Source organism: Octopus bimaculoides, chromosome 3 (assembly GCF_046866305.1).
Source record: "Octopus bimaculoides isolate indiv1 chromosome 3, ASM4686630v1, whole genome shotgun sequence".
Taxonomy (NCBI): domain Eukaryota; kingdom Metazoa; phylum Mollusca; class Cephalopoda; order Octopoda; family Octopodidae; genus Octopus; species Octopus bimaculoides.
The window spans coordinates 108,748,429-108,764,789 of NC_142930.1; the positions used below are offsets into that span (position 1 = coordinate 108,748,429).

At 33.1% G+C, this 16,361-nt stretch overlaps 1 protein-coding gene across 3 annotated transcripts in view; it reads right to left on the reverse strand.

Moving 5' to 3' along the window:
* Window positions 1-16,361, reverse strand: part of LOC106867600 (voltage-dependent calcium channel subunit alpha-2/delta-3) — a 669,388-nt gene that overhangs the window by 18,625 nt on the left and 634,402 nt on the right. For all 3 annotated transcript variants that reach the window (XM_089349471.1, XM_089349470.1, XM_089349472.1), the window contains one exon: window positions 13,440-13,518. In XM_089349471.1, the coding sequence (XP_089205597.1) occupies window positions 13,440-13,518 (79 nt within the window). The remainder of the gene's footprint in view (window positions 1-13,439; window positions 13,519-16,361) is intronic.

The following is a 16,361-nucleotide window of genomic DNA, read 5'->3' on the forward strand; positions in this document are numbered from 1 at the left end:
AAGTGAGAATGTAAACACACAGACAGACAGACAAACACACACAAACAAAAGGCTTATTTCTACCAAATTAACTCATAAAAATTTGGTAGATCCAGTGCTAATGCAGAAGACACTTGCTTTGCTCAAGGTGATATGCAGTGGGAAGTAAACTTCTTAATCACATGCCCATGTTTGCACTTCTGTGTACGTGTGTGTATGTAAATATATATATATATATATATATATATATATATATATATATATATATATATATATATATATATATATATATATATATATATATATATATATATATATATATATATATATATATATATATATATATATATATATATATATATATATATATATATATGGTACAATGCAAGTAATTTCAGTGGGAGTGGGGTCAAGTCAACTGCATCATCCCCGTCCCTCCAGTACATGGCTAGTTCTTTATTTCATGCAAGGGTGTGTTAACATATATGTACACACACACGACTTGTTGTTTGAGGCGTTTTTGTCTTTTGGGAGTTTGAAGTGGTTAGGGTGTTGTACTCACAATTGCAAGATCGTGGGTTCAATTCCCAGACTTGGCAATGTATTGTGTTCTTGAGTAAAGCACTTCATTTCACATTCCTCTGCCATCATTTCGTCATCTGACATGTGGCACACAGTGCATCTGTACAGGTAATATTGATTTAATGGAGGGAGTGAGCTTATGTGTCCACAAACATTTGATCACTATAAACAAATTATCTGTGTCGTTGTTCGGTAATATATATATATATATATGCTAATGTTAGTTTTTATGTTTATTCATAATAAAAACAATTTTACATTATATCTGATGGGTTTCTTTATACTATTGTAAGGTACAAGTTTATTCTTAAACAAGTATATGGTTGATAGTGACTTTGAAATTTCCACCAGTTAAGCCACTCCTTATCATTTTTAAGTTTGCATTTTCCACAATACCTGCTGATCTTTTAGGGTGAATTCATACTTAAAACTTTGTCAAAATTGGCCAAAGTGTACATTTTCTCAAAGCTCAAGATCGATAATTATAATAATGCTTATATATCTGAGACAGTGTTGTTGTTACAATTACAAACGTCTTAGACTGCATTTAGAAGAAGATAATTCATCTAATTCTCAAAGAGTTATTCCTCAACACACCAACATATGTTCACAGCCAAGTTCTGTTCATTCCTTCTTTCTTTTCTACCACTGTTACAATTTTCTCTGTTTATCTGAACAAATAAGATGTGTACCATCACTAAAGCCCACTGACATCATCCCATTATTCTCAACCATTAAACCTATAATATCTCACTTCCAGATCCTGTTCTAAACAGTTTGAACAATCCTTCTTTCTCAAAATCACAATTCTTCTTGAATTTATCCCTCCCAACTTTTTTCCTTTAAATGTTGACCCAAAAGTGTTAAATATTTGGCACATATTCTCTCATTAATTCAGTACTGATTGAATAACCATTATCTTTAAGTTCCCATTAATTTTAACTTCATAATGTCATATGGTGATTACATTCTACTTATATTTTAACGTTCTACCAAAAATCCATCAATTTAATGAGAAATGTTTATATTGATGCATCTATCTGTCTCAGAGGCTACTTTTATGAGTGTATATATATATATATATATAATTATATTATAAGATCTGGTAATTAGTCATATATTAATATATTAATTAATATCGATTAATTATCAGGGGGCCAGCACATTTAAAGAATCAAAGAGATTCATAAATATTATCTGCAATCTCAGGGGATTAAGGTACATTTTAAAAATAACGTCGACCACTAACGTGGACAATTAATGCGCTAGAAATAGATCACATTTTGTGTCTATTAAGACCTAAAAAGTTTTCAACATGAAATATAGCAGCATACCAAAAACGTGAGCGGGCAAGACATTTAAAATCACCTAAAAAAATCATTATTAAACAGGAACCAGGTTTCGGATTTAACAAATTCTTACCATTTGTCTATTCCTCATCAGCCTGATTTGTAATGTAGCAGCAATTATCAGAATCGTATACATAGTTGCCCACCACCATGGGTGCGCGTGCATATGGTTCTGCTAATTACAACTTAATGGTAAAGTTCAAAAGTGGGCAACTATGTATACGATTCTGATAATTGCTGCTACATTACAAATCAGGCTGATGAGGAATAGACAAATGGTAAGAATTTGTTAAATCTGAAACCTGGTTCCTGTTTAATAATGATTTTTTTTAGGTGATTTTAAATGTCTTGCCCGCTCACGTTTTTGGTATGCTGCTATATTTCATGTTGAGAACTTTTTAGGTCTTAATAGACACAAAATGTGATCTATTTCTAGCGCATTAATTGTCCACGTTAGTGGTCGACGTTATTTTTAATATATATATATATATATATATATATATATATATATATATATATATATATATATATATATATATATATATATATATATATATGTATATATATATATATATATATATATATATATATAGTTTTTATCTGTTACATAGTTTTTATCTATTATCTCATACTGCAATAACATACTGCATTGCAGGTCTACAGAGTTTATGTACAAACTACAGTGTTGGAGTTATATTGACCTAACTGTGTCTTAGTAGTATTGCATTGTATTTGAGAGATACCTATATACACGCTGGTGTGTGTATACTGGAAAGATAATCATACACATGTCAGTAAACCTAGCAAGGGCTTGCAATGGCTCAGTAGATCAAGTGTTAACTTCTCCCTTAAAAAGCCATAAGTTCATATAGAGCAAGGGTGGAATTATAAAGCTCTCCAATCTCGATATCTGTGTTAACTTTGAGTGAAGCATAAGTTAGTGGTAGAGACACCAAACAAAGATGCAGAACAAGCAGTTTGGTTGTTTCATTCAACTGATCCCACTCACAGAAGACTGGAATGTAACCATGAATCTAGCACTTTTATAATACAGCTGAGATTATCTTACTGGGGATTAAGGCTTGGATGAGCATTTCTGAATGGTATGTTAGTGGAATAAATAGAATTATAATGTGAATGTTCAAGAAATAATCTGTCTTTTTGCAAACAAGTAAATAAATTCCCAATTGCTAGATTATTATTTCCTAGCTAAGGAAAGATAAGCAAAATGGCATAGTTACGAAGCAATATAATATCTATATCATGGGCACATGATATATGTGTATATATATAAATAAATAATACATTATCTGTATCATAGCCCTGAACCATTGACTAAGGAACTGTAAGCCCCTGAAGTGTACAAACAGCACGTTTTTAGAGTTATACTTTCTTACTACATTTTCCCCTGCATTCAATTGATGAAAAAAATGTAACAAATATTATGGAGAAAAAATATAAAAAATATAAAAGAATTAAAATGGATGTTCAAAACTTATTTCTTTGTAACTTGTAAGATTTTTGTATTCATATCTTTAGCATATTCTTCATGACATGCAAGAAACATCAGTCAAATATGAAGAATAGGCAACAGGCATTTGAAAGAAGACTGTAGTAGGATGGAGACGGTGGCAGAGGGAGACATGTATTTCATTTTTGCATTCATGGCAGTGAGTGGGGGATATTTTGAAGGGTATTTTTTATTATTTTTAGTTAAATGTTTTGCAATATTTATGACTACAGAAAGCAGTTGAAGGAATGAATTATTTCAAAAATGAAAGTATTCAACGATAAATTATATGGCTTCATGTAAATAGTTGTTCAATTCCTAAAACATTTTATTGTGGCACGTATTCAGTGGTTTGTTGAAAAGTTTTTGAGTTGAAATAACAACATTGCTTTTTTTTTCATAAATTTCTGTGTGTGCATGCGTGTGTTGTATATATATATATGTATATATGTATATTTATATATAGATATATGTGTGTATGTGTGTAGGTGTGAGTGTGCATGTATGTGTGTCTGTATGTGTTTTTTTTCTGTAATAAATTTATAGCCTTATCAAAGCTAAGCACTAGCCTTACGAATGGCTGCTGTTTTATGAAAGGATTATTTTCAATTTTGTTAAACATTTTTTAATTTTTTCAATTTCTTTTTCTTCTTTTTTTATCATTTCATCTCAGTGTATGATACTTCCTTTTAACAGAATCATTGCAGCCATCATTAATTCTTTTCCTTCATTGATTGAAATGAGACAAAATGGTGTGTAGTTCAAAAGAAAAAAAAAAAAAAGCAAACAAACAAAAACTGCTACTGCTGCCTCCAGCTCAGCCCCACCACGACCACCACCTCTAACAGCAACAACAACAATATTGAATATAAAAGCAAAAGTGAAAAAAATAACACTGGCAAAATTCTATCTATGCATTCAATTTTCTATGTGGTGGTGCTACATATTCTTTAGAAGAATGCGGCATTGTATAATGTTTATAGTACTCGGTCTTTTCAGTAGATTTTGGTCTTGTTTTCTGCCATAAAACACACATGTATAAGTGTTTATTCATTAGCAAGATTTCAGCATTTTAACTCTCCACGTTATTTCACATTCGTTTTACTTTGTCAATACACATGCCTACATACATAAAAATGCACACACACACACATGTGTACCTACACTAAGAAGCCTAGTCTACATCTTTGGCATGAAATAATGAAAGACAAACTCAATTTAAGCAAACACAAAATGTTAGGATTCTATTGAGAGATCAATGAGAAGTCATTCACGTACGTTATTTGTGGAATGATACAGTAAATTTACAAGCCAACAAGTGGAAAAAAAAACTTTCTTAACATAGAATACATTGTGACTAGAATCAGTTATCAAGTGGAGTTTATAAGTCAAGATCCAACCATCCAATTAAAAAGTAGGTAACATGTGTTATACATACATTATATATATATATATATTTGTTTTTTCCAAATTTGTGTAAATGTGTATAGAATAATATATCAGTCAAAAAAGTTAAAACATGGTCTGGTTTCCATGTTTTTTTATTACGGTATTTTTAAAGAATATGAATTTTTTTTACAACGTTGAAGTGTATTAAACATTAAAAAACTATTTTGTAATGTTCATAAAGTTCAATTAGTGCTTTCGTACGTTCGTAGCAATCATCAGATTTCAAAATGTATTTAACTGACAGCTGAGTTCTTGACAACTGTAGTAAAATGACTGACTTCCGTTTTGCACCTCTTAGAAGGCTCCAACAAGCCAAATTTTTGGAATATAGTTTTATATATATATATATATGGTGGACTATCCTGTTGATGATGGCAAAAGCTGAATGACCTGTACAAATGAATTGTTTTTAGTGATCTAATGTTCATGCCACACAAGCTCACTTTCTCCATCAAATCGATGTTGTTTGAACAGGTGTACTATGTGCCATGCATTAAGTGTCGAAGTGATCACAGGACAATGTGAGATGAAATGCTTTGCTCAAGAACACAACAAGCACCTCCTGGTCTAAGAATTGAAACCACGATCTCGTGATTATGAGTCCAACACCCTAACCACAAGGCTATGCACCCTCATATGTGTGTGTGTATATATATATATATATATATATATATATATATATATATATATATATATATATATATATATATATATATATATATATATATATATATATATATATATATATATATATATATATATATATGTATATATATATATATATATATATATATGTATATATATATATATATATATATATATATATATATATATATATATATATATATATATATATATATATATATATGAGCGAGAGAGATACAGAGAGTGATAGAGGTAGAAAGAGAGAAAGAGTGAGATAAAAAAGGAGTGAAGTTTTGTGGCCTAATGGTTAGAGTGTAGCGCTGATGATCACCAGCTCATGGTTTCAGTTCCTGGAGCAGGTGGTGCAATGTGTAATTGAGTAAAACACTTCATTTCACATTACAACAGTTCACTCTGCTGTAAATGATTAATCCTGTGGTCAACTGGTGTCCTGTCCAGTGGAAATATTAGGAGCTTTGTTACTTATATGCCAAGGAAATCCAATAGTTGGCCCTACAAATCCAAGGCCTTGAGACAGTAATGTCCGGGGGATGCTGCTGCTGTTGCTGATGATTATTACATACATACATACATACATACATACACACATACATACATACATATATGCATGCATGCATGCATACATACATACATACATACATACCCTGTTGTTGATGTTGAAATTCCAATGATGGAACCTTGGATCTAGGTTAGAAACCAGCTCTTTCTCTATTTGCAAGAAATCTTGAAATAAAATTGAACAATGGCATACATACATACATACATACACACACACACACACACACACACACACACACACACACACACACACACACACACACACACACACATATATATATATATATATGGAATTAAATAAATGACAAATGAACAGGAAATTAAGCAATGAACTTCATTAGTTCACATCTGTTTCTGCTATAAGATGCAGTGCAGCCAGAGCTGAGTGCTTGTGCATCACCTTATAGCTGCCTAATCTTCAGAAATTAAGTGCAAATTTATGTGGGAAAGCACTCATTTCTATGGAAAACAATAAATTATAGATCAAAATGACATCCCAACCACATAGTTTCAAGTTTAGTCCCACCGCATGACTCCTTTGGCAAGTGTCTTCTGCTATAGCCTCAGACCAACCAATGCCTTGTCAGTGGATTTAGTAGAAAGAAGGTGAAAGAAGCATCTCTCTCTCGCACACACACATATATATATAAATAACATATAAACAGAAAAGCATAAATTTCACATAGAGCTCATACTTTAATTGTATTCAAAGTATGCATGTATGTATGTGTGTGTAGATGTCTATATGTATGTTCTCTTCTGCTTTTAATTATTTAAATTCTTCCTCTGATGAAAGAGGTGGTTTTGTTACAAAGGTACAAAGCTCCATTATTGAAAAATGTCGATAACAAAAACAGTGTCACACCTGTGAAAATTTTTTTTACTGTTCCTGTTACAAATTGTATTTGTAATGTGAGTTGGTTGGTTGATTGTATGTATGTATGTGTGTGTGTGTGTGTGTGTGTGTGTGTCCCCCTTTTTTGCCATTGCATGGTAGTTGTAAATGAGTATCACTGTCATACAAGCAACATAATTCATTTCCAGTCTCCTGCACAAATGTGTCTGGCCATGGGGAAATATTATTGCCTTGTTATAAGACAGCAAGCTGGCAGAGCCATTAGCACTCTGGCCAAAATGCTTAGCATTTCGTCTGTCTTTATATTCAGAGTTCAAATTCTATGGAGATTGACTTTACCTTTCATCTCTTTTGGATCAATAAAATAAGTACCAGTTGAGTAGGGGGTCAATGGAATCGATTGCACCCTCCTCTAAAATTGTTGGTCTTGCACCAAAATTTGAAGCCTTGTTTGGAAACAAGTGAAGGTTAAAAATAGGAAGAGCTTAGTGGGTGTTTAGCCCACCAAATTTAATATAATGTTCGGTCATTCCTTGATAGCTGTTAGAATCAATCTGGTGAAGAACAACAACAACTCGTGTGAGATTGTGAAGACTTCCTGTACATGAGGAATTTATCCCGATATGGGATGAGAGCATTTACACAGCGTGTACATTATTATTCAATAGAACAGAATGGTATTTGAATAAGGGAAAGTTTTGTCTTGCCATATTCCATGACTGGTAAAGGGGATTGAAAAATATTCAATCAACAAGAAGTCTCATAGCAGGTACAGGGATGGGGAACCATAGCTAGTCACAGGCAGTATGCGAGAAAAAGAGAATGTTACCTGTCCATGTATGTCTTTTTTATCTAGGTAACGAGCACCACCTAGTTGACAAATGAACGGGAAATTAAGCAATGAACTTCATGCAACAGGGAGATAATTATAGATGACTCCCATTGAAACATGATGTCACTGATTCAAATGAGATTGCCTACAAGGGTATGCAGCCATAGAAATCTGCCACAAGAAATTCTGTCTGTAAAGAAAAGTGGATGTTAAAACAATGATGATGATGATGATGATATCCAAAATTTTACTTGACCATCAAACCCCTTACTCCTAAAAGCTGTGTCTTTATTATGATTATTTTACTGTTTTTATGACATTTCCCATTCATTCTATGTTTCCTAGTTCTAACTCCAACCTTGCTGGTTGCATAGCAACCATCGAGTTTCCAAAAATTCAGATTCACTTCTACATGTTAGAACTTCTGACATCCAACAGAGTTTTTGATGATGTTTGGCATGAGAATTTTCAGCCAAATCCATCTGTCAGGATTAATTCATCTGGTTTCTTCATTGGAGCACTAACTAAAAGCATGCATAGAATACTGTCTATGCGTGTGCATCTCTCTTTTTCCTCCTCCTCCTCCTCCTCCTGCATCACCTCTCATTCTCTCTCTCTCACACACACTTTCACACATGAACATGCTATATATATATATATATATATATATATATATATATATATATATATATATATATATATATACACACACACATACATTCAATAAATTGAATTGGATGTATATTTGCACATGAAAGGAAATAAAAAAAAAGTAGTATCATTTACGGTAGAGTTCCCGTTTACCAATGTATACTGCTTATCATATAAACATTTTCAAGCTGAAAATTTCCCAGAATTTGGGAAAATTTTCAGACTATTTCACGATAAATTAAATTTGATATCTATATTTTTTCTGCAAGGATATTTTGGTTGAAAAAAAAATTTTAAGCTTAACTAGATAATATATAATATCTGATTGGATATTTTTTTCTTTGAAGTTCAAATTTTAACAATCTTCAATTTGATTTTTATACAGCTGGGACAGGGTTTCTTAACCCTGGGTACATTTATTCCTCTAGGGGTATGTAACAGATAATATGAGGGTATATGAGGTTAGCAAAGGCAGTGGAATTTTGAAGTAATCACAACCAAATGTGATTTGTGTGTCCTTTACTGTTTTCATTCATTTATTGTTGTAAATAAGGGTTTTCAGTAATGTTTATAAGTAATAAGACATATTTCCTGTCAGACTGTCAACTGAGAATGATAGGTGGGTGTTCCTTTCTGCAATTGTTCTGGGAAATGACATGTTAGAAAGAGCCAAAATAATCTATCTCATTAAAAATGTAACATCTCATTATATATAATTGATTTCTTATACAAGCACAAGGACAGAAATTATTGGTGGGGTGGAAAATAAGCGTCAGTTATATCATTGACCTGAGTATTTGACTGGTACTTAATATTCCTTTCTACTAGAGGTAGTCGATAGCTTCCGCTATCTGGGCAACCAAGTTAGTAGTGGGGGTGGGTGCGCTGAAAGTGTAGCTGCTAGAATAAGAATAGCCTGGGCAAAGTTTAGAGAGCTCTTACCCCTGCTGGCGACAAAGGGACTCTCACTCAGAGTAAAAGGCAGACTGTATGACGCATGCGTACGAACAACCATGCTACATGGCAGTGAAACATGGGCTGTAACTGCTGAGGACATACGTAAGCTCGCAAGGAATGAAGCCAGTATGCTCCGTTGGATGTGTAATGTCAATGTGAATACCCGTCAGAGTGTAAGTATCTTGAGAGAAAAGCTGAACATTAGAAGCATCAGTTGTGGCGTGCAAGAGAGACGATTGCGCTGGTATGGACATGTGGTGAGAATGGAGGAGGATAGCTGCGTGAAAAAGTGCCACACCCTAACAGTTGAGGGAACCCGTGGAAGAGGTAGGCCCAGGAAGACCTGGGCTGAGGTGGTGAGGCAAGACCTTCGTACATTGGGCCTCACCGAGGCGATGACTACGGACCGAGACCTTTGGAAATGGGCTGTGCGTGAGAAGACCCGGCAAGCCAAGTAAGATCGTTGCCAGTGCCCCTGGACTGGTTCTTGTGCGGGTGGCACATGAGATGCACCATTTTGAGCGTGGCCGTTGCCAGTACCGCCTGACTGGCTCCTGTAGGATTTTCGAGCGAGATCGTTGCCAGTGCCCCTGGACTGGCTTGTGCGGGTGGCACATAAAAGACACCATTTCGAGCGTGGCCGTTTTCGTGCGGGTGACACGTAAAAGCACCCACTACACTCTCTGAGTGGTTGGCGTTAGGAAGGGCATCCAGCTGTAGAAACTCTGCCAAATCAGACTGGAGCCTGGTGTTGCCATCCGGTTTCACCAGTCCTCAGTCAAATCGTCCAACCCATGCTAGCATGGAAAGCGGACGTTAAACGATGATGATGATGATGACTATAGGCACAAAGCTGGAAATTTTGGGGGTGGGAGCTGGTCGATTACATCAACCCTAGTGCACAACCAGTGGAATTTGAACCCAACACTTCTTAATATTATTGACATTGGGAAACTGAAAAGCAAAGCAAAACATAGCTAGATTTGAATGATTTCAATTAAATTAAATTAAATTAATAACAGATAATCCTTATCATGTGATGAGTCGAGGATTCATCTGGCATATGTTCTATGGTATCCAATCATTTTAGCTTGTTCTATTTTATCTATAGGGGTCAGTGAAAATTACACAAAACAATGCATTCAAATCTTTATGACCTCAAACCAAAAATATTCTGGAACCTCAACCAATCCTTCATGCAGCTCAATATTTTAATACATCAAGATAGCAGGCTGGCTGAATTGTTAGCAAGCTGGGCAAAATGTTTTGTGGTATTTTGTCTATTTTTTATGTTCTGAGTTCCAATTCTGCTGAGGTCGACTTTGCCTTTCATCCCTTTTTGGGTCGATGAAATAAGTACCAGTTGAGCACTGGGGTTGATGTAATCGACTTATCCCCTCCTATGAAATTGCTGGTCTTGTGCCAAAATTTTGAAGCCGATATTCTAATACCTTCAATGGTGTTACTGAAAATGTTCAATTAATCGTTGTTGCTGCTGTTGTTATTTAGTCAAAGGTCAGTCTTGATTGAACAAACCTCTATGCAAAGACATTCCAGTCATGACCATATCTTATTTTTCAGGTACAGGCAGATGATAAGGTAAAATTCAAAGGGGATTTAGCTCTGGTTTTTAACAAGTTAAGCTACAACTCATTGTGTTGGATAATATCAATAACAATTTCATTGACATATATATATATATATATATATATATATATATATATATATATATATATATATATATATATATATATATATATATATATATATATATATATAGAGAGAGAGAGAGAGAGAGAGAGAGAGAGAGCGAGTTTCATTATGGTTCCATCTATATCTTAGACACATTACAAGAATCACTCCAGTATTTCACTTTTACATTATTTTATTGATCCCCCGCCAGTCAGATTTGAACACAGAACATAAAGGACCATAACTAAAAACTGCTGACATTTTCTCAACCAATTCACTGCTTTAAAATATTTGAATTATTTAACATTGTCTGCCCCAAGTTATTATGTATTTGTTGCTACAAGACAACAACAGCATTTATTTTTATATTTTATATAAAATTAACAGTTTTCTTCTTCTTCCTTTCATAATAAATGTTAGTTTAGTAGTTTTCTATTTAGAAATGTGTTCACTTTCTTCCCTTGATCTCTTAATAGTTATCATAAAGCCCGTTCTGGAATTCACAAACTTATGCATTCATTAATTCTTTTATTTGAAAGCTTCCTGAAAACTTTACATTCTCTTAGTTGCTGTTCTTTTTTGTTTGTTTATTGAATCTTTTATACAGTTTGGTTTGGGTTTACCATGAATTATGATTTTCATTTAATCAAGAAATTTTTCAAATGTAATTATGTTATTTTGTAATAATTGCATTATTACTAAAACTATTGTATTCTATGTGTCATTTGACATTTACACACACGTGTGTGTATATGAGAATATGTATTTCTATCTATGTATGCGTGTGTGTATGTACATATATATATCTATATGAGCATATGTATATATAGCTATCTATATGTACATGTATATATGTATATATATATATATATATATATATATATGTATGAATACATACATATATAAATACACACACACACATACACACATATATATAGAGAGAAAGAAAGAGAGTGAGAGAGTGAGAAGGAGGGAGACACACTCACACGATATGCATCCACATTAATTGTTATTACTGAAAACTTTGGTTGCAGTGTACATTGTGTTTGTATACACAATGACAATACATTCAACTCCATTGAATATCACATTGAAAATATCTTTTCTATCTCATGACATGATGTGACTTTCATTATTCTTAAAGAAAGGAAATTCAATGCAATTCAAAGAATTATAATTCCTTACCATAACATTTACGAATTTACTAATATTTACCAGTATATTCATTTAGAATGAATCCTCAATTCCTTATAATTACCAAAAACTGACAAAACCATAAGAGTCCAATTATCTTCGAGGATTGTAACAAATTAGAGCAGATTACATGATTGATAGTTACTTTGCTTACAACTTAATTACACATCGCAACAGACACCAATAAGCAAAGCCAAAACCACTATCACTAGTCATCAATTGGAAGTAGAAGTTGGGAGGAAAACACAGACATCAATCTGGATCAAATTACAAAACCAATTCCAAATTCTCTTCTGTTATTTTTTTCTTCATTTCTAGAAAGATAATCCTCCATACACTATTTTATCAAGTTGATAACTGTGTGTGTGCATGTGTGTGTGGATTAGATTTCCAATAACACAGCTAGCTATATAAATATTCTCTGTATGAGACCCACCAATACTATCCAATAGAGTGTTTGTTTAACATGTAGATCTTTATTATTATTTGAATAGTAGAAACTGCAGAGACTATTTTTGTAGCAGTTGTCCTTTCTGTTATTAAAGCTTAGAAGAAATTATAGCAGTGTAGTTGGTTCCCACTGAGACTAAATTAAAACTGTTGCACTCTTATTTTGCTCATGCTACAGTTTTGGTTAAAGTACTCCACCAACAATAATTCATACTGTATCAGTTAGAATGTGTTGTGATATTTGTTCTGATACTCTGCATCTTGAGTTCAAATTCCATGAAGATCTATTTTGCTTTTTATCCTTTCAGGGTTGATAAATAAAAAGCCTAACACATTGCAATTCAAAGGAAGAATTACACCAAAGCAGTTTCCAATTACCTTCTCCCAATCTTGCAAGGATATTGCAAATCAGCTCAGCAAGTTAACAGAGCATTTGTAAAATTTACAAGACTTTTCTATTTGCAGCCATGAATTAAACAATTCTAAGGTATTCATTTCAATCTAAACAGAAACAGTTGTGAGTTAAGTGACTTGGAGATGACCACAGACTATGATGCTTCATTGGTGACAAAAAATGGTTCAGTTATATCTTAAGTGGTATTAAGTACCCTACCATTGATCTGCTAATTGGTATTCAGCACTGCAAAGCCTTGGTTGTGCACTCTCTTGCTTTTGTTATAAATGAAAAAATGCAAGACTTAAGAAAAAACTCACATTTATTAATGCTTCAGCAGAGTTGGGGCCGTTAGAATTCTTTGGATGGCATTCAGCTTGATAGTCCGTGATGGTAAAACTGTGAAAGAAAATAGTAGTTAAAATAAGTCATGTCATAAACATTGCATGTATATACAGAAGCAGGGATGTTCAATCTGCTGCTAGCAATAGCAGTTAAAACTCCTGCATATCACACCTTATTATCACAGAAAAGGAAACTTATTTTGGATAATGTAGTCCTAGATATAGTGTCTATGAAAATGGTAGTCAGAATAATTCATATGCATGGCATTTTGGTTTAGTGTCTTGTATGATAACTCTGGGCTGACAAAAGCCTTGTGAATGAATTAAGTAGATGGAAACTGAAAGAAACTTGTCATATATGTGTGTGTGTGTGTATACACGTATATGCACATGATATGAGTGTTTCTGGCATCCTCTATTTCCTGTTTGTGAAAACATATCAAGTCATGGGGAAATATTATCATACTTGAAGACAGGTGAATAAACAGCTAAACCATCAACAAAACTCTAATTGTCAAACCATAGAATTACAAATTACAGAATTTTGCACAGTATAATTAGGGTTTGAATAAATTTGTAAATTGAAATTAAATTTATTCTGTTTCTTTTAATTTTCATTTCAGATTTATGTTTGTTTTTTTGTTTTTTTTTTCAGTTTTCTTTTTCTCTTTTATTAAAATTCAAAATTGCATTTTACTTTTTATTGAATTATTTACAAAAAATATTCAAATGAAATTTCAATTAATTATAGCATTTCATACACATATATCTATATATTTCTCTCTCTCTCTTTCCCTCTCTCTCTTTCTCTCTCTCTCTTTCTCTCTCTCTCTCTCTCTCTCTCTCTCTCTCTCTATATATATATATATATATATATATATATACAAGGTGTGTAAGGTATTTGAGGACATACCTTTTTAGGGTCATTGCTGCATATTTTCCTAACTGTTATAATCTTTGTTTCAGAAATTAATAATGGCAGACACTCGGCTTACTCAAGAAATGGAGAAGCATGCTGTTATTGTGGTTATAAAGGCTGAACATAGCAATTTAGAAATATCTCAATCTTTAAAAGTTGCCAGATCTTTCGCCTACAAAGTTTGTAAGGAGCTAGAGACTGAAGACGGAAACATATCACCAGTGAAGAAACATAAAAAGGATTCTAAATGCTCTGAAAGCATCAGAACACCTGAATTTATCCAGCAAGTTCAACAGACCATTGATTATAATCCCAGAAAGTTCATGAGGTCAATTGCAAAAGATTTTTATGTCTCAAAAGGAACAGCCAGAAATGTTGTCCATGAAGACATCAGATATAAGTCTTATATGATAAGGAAAGGTCAATTTGTCAGAAAAAGCAAAAAACAAATCACTACATCAAATCTGAAAGGCTCTTAAACAAACTGAAAAATCCAGCAGAAGAAGATTTGATTTGGTTTTTCTCAAACAAGAAAAACTTCGACCAAAATCAAAAAGTTAACAGAAGAAATGACAGATGCTTATGAGCTGACCCTTCTGAAGTTCCAAGTGTTATGCATACAAAATTTCCTGTGACTGTCATAGTTTTAGGGGTTGTCAGCAATGAAGGACATGTGATGCTTCCTTACTTCTTTCTACAAGGCCTTAGAGTTAACTCTGCCACCTACATTGAGGTCCTGGAAATAATTGTTAAGCCCTGGATAAACAGTGTATGCAATGGAAGGCCATATGTGTTTCAGTAAGACTCTGCACTATCACACATGGCTCTAGTAACACAGGAATGGATGGCTGAAAATTTTCATCACCACATAACCCTTAACATTTGGCCTCCTAATTCCCCAGATCTTAATCCATTGGACTATTACATGTGGAGCGTTGTTGAAAGAGAGGTCAATGAACTCGCCCATAACACCAAATATTCTTTGAAAGCTGTCATAATTAGAGTAATGTCCAAAATAAATTAGGACCACTTGATTCGAGCATGTAGATGATTTAGATCTCATATAGAAGCAGTTGTTGAAGCTGAAGGTGGCATTATTGAATAACATTATAGAAAAGAAGGTTTATTTTTATCCTCATTGCATTTTTTGATAAATAAAGTTATCTGTTATTATACATCTGTTTTTTTTATGAACATAAATCTGTCCTCAAATATCTTACGCACCCTGTATAATGTATGTGTAGGCATGGGTATATGTATATGCATACGTACATATATATATATATATACATATACAAGGGGTGAACTATCATACAAGACACTAAACCAAGATGCCATGCATATGTCACATGGTGACTGTCTAATTGAGAGGTTTGTTCTTTTCTCTCTCAATTTTTTCTCTTCTTGTCTATTCTCTCTAATTTTCCAGCATGTAAACCGTTTGTTTTTACCTCATCTTCATGCTTTTTATATTTTCATACTCTATATGTGTGTATATATGTATACATACATAAATACATAGATACACACACACACACACATACACACACACACACACACACACACACACACATACACACACATGTATATATTTTTATCTGTAGTGAAGAATGACCTCTGGATGTTGGCCTGATAATGTTGGCATTAGTAAGACCATCCATCCATATAAACCATACCAAAGCAGACATTGGAGCTTAGTACAGCTCTGTGGCTTGCTAGCCCTGTTAAACCACCCAACCCATGCTAGCAAGAAAAACAAATGCTAAATGATGATGATGCTGCTGCTGATGATGATGATAATATATATATATATATATATATATATATATATATATATATATATATATATATACACAACAATTTTCTTTGAGGTTCTATCTTGAAAAATCTATGTATTTTATATAGTTTTATATGAAAATTAACTTACTTTGGCTTATTTAGAAAATTTTCATTTCCATTTTTTTAAACACTTTGTTTAT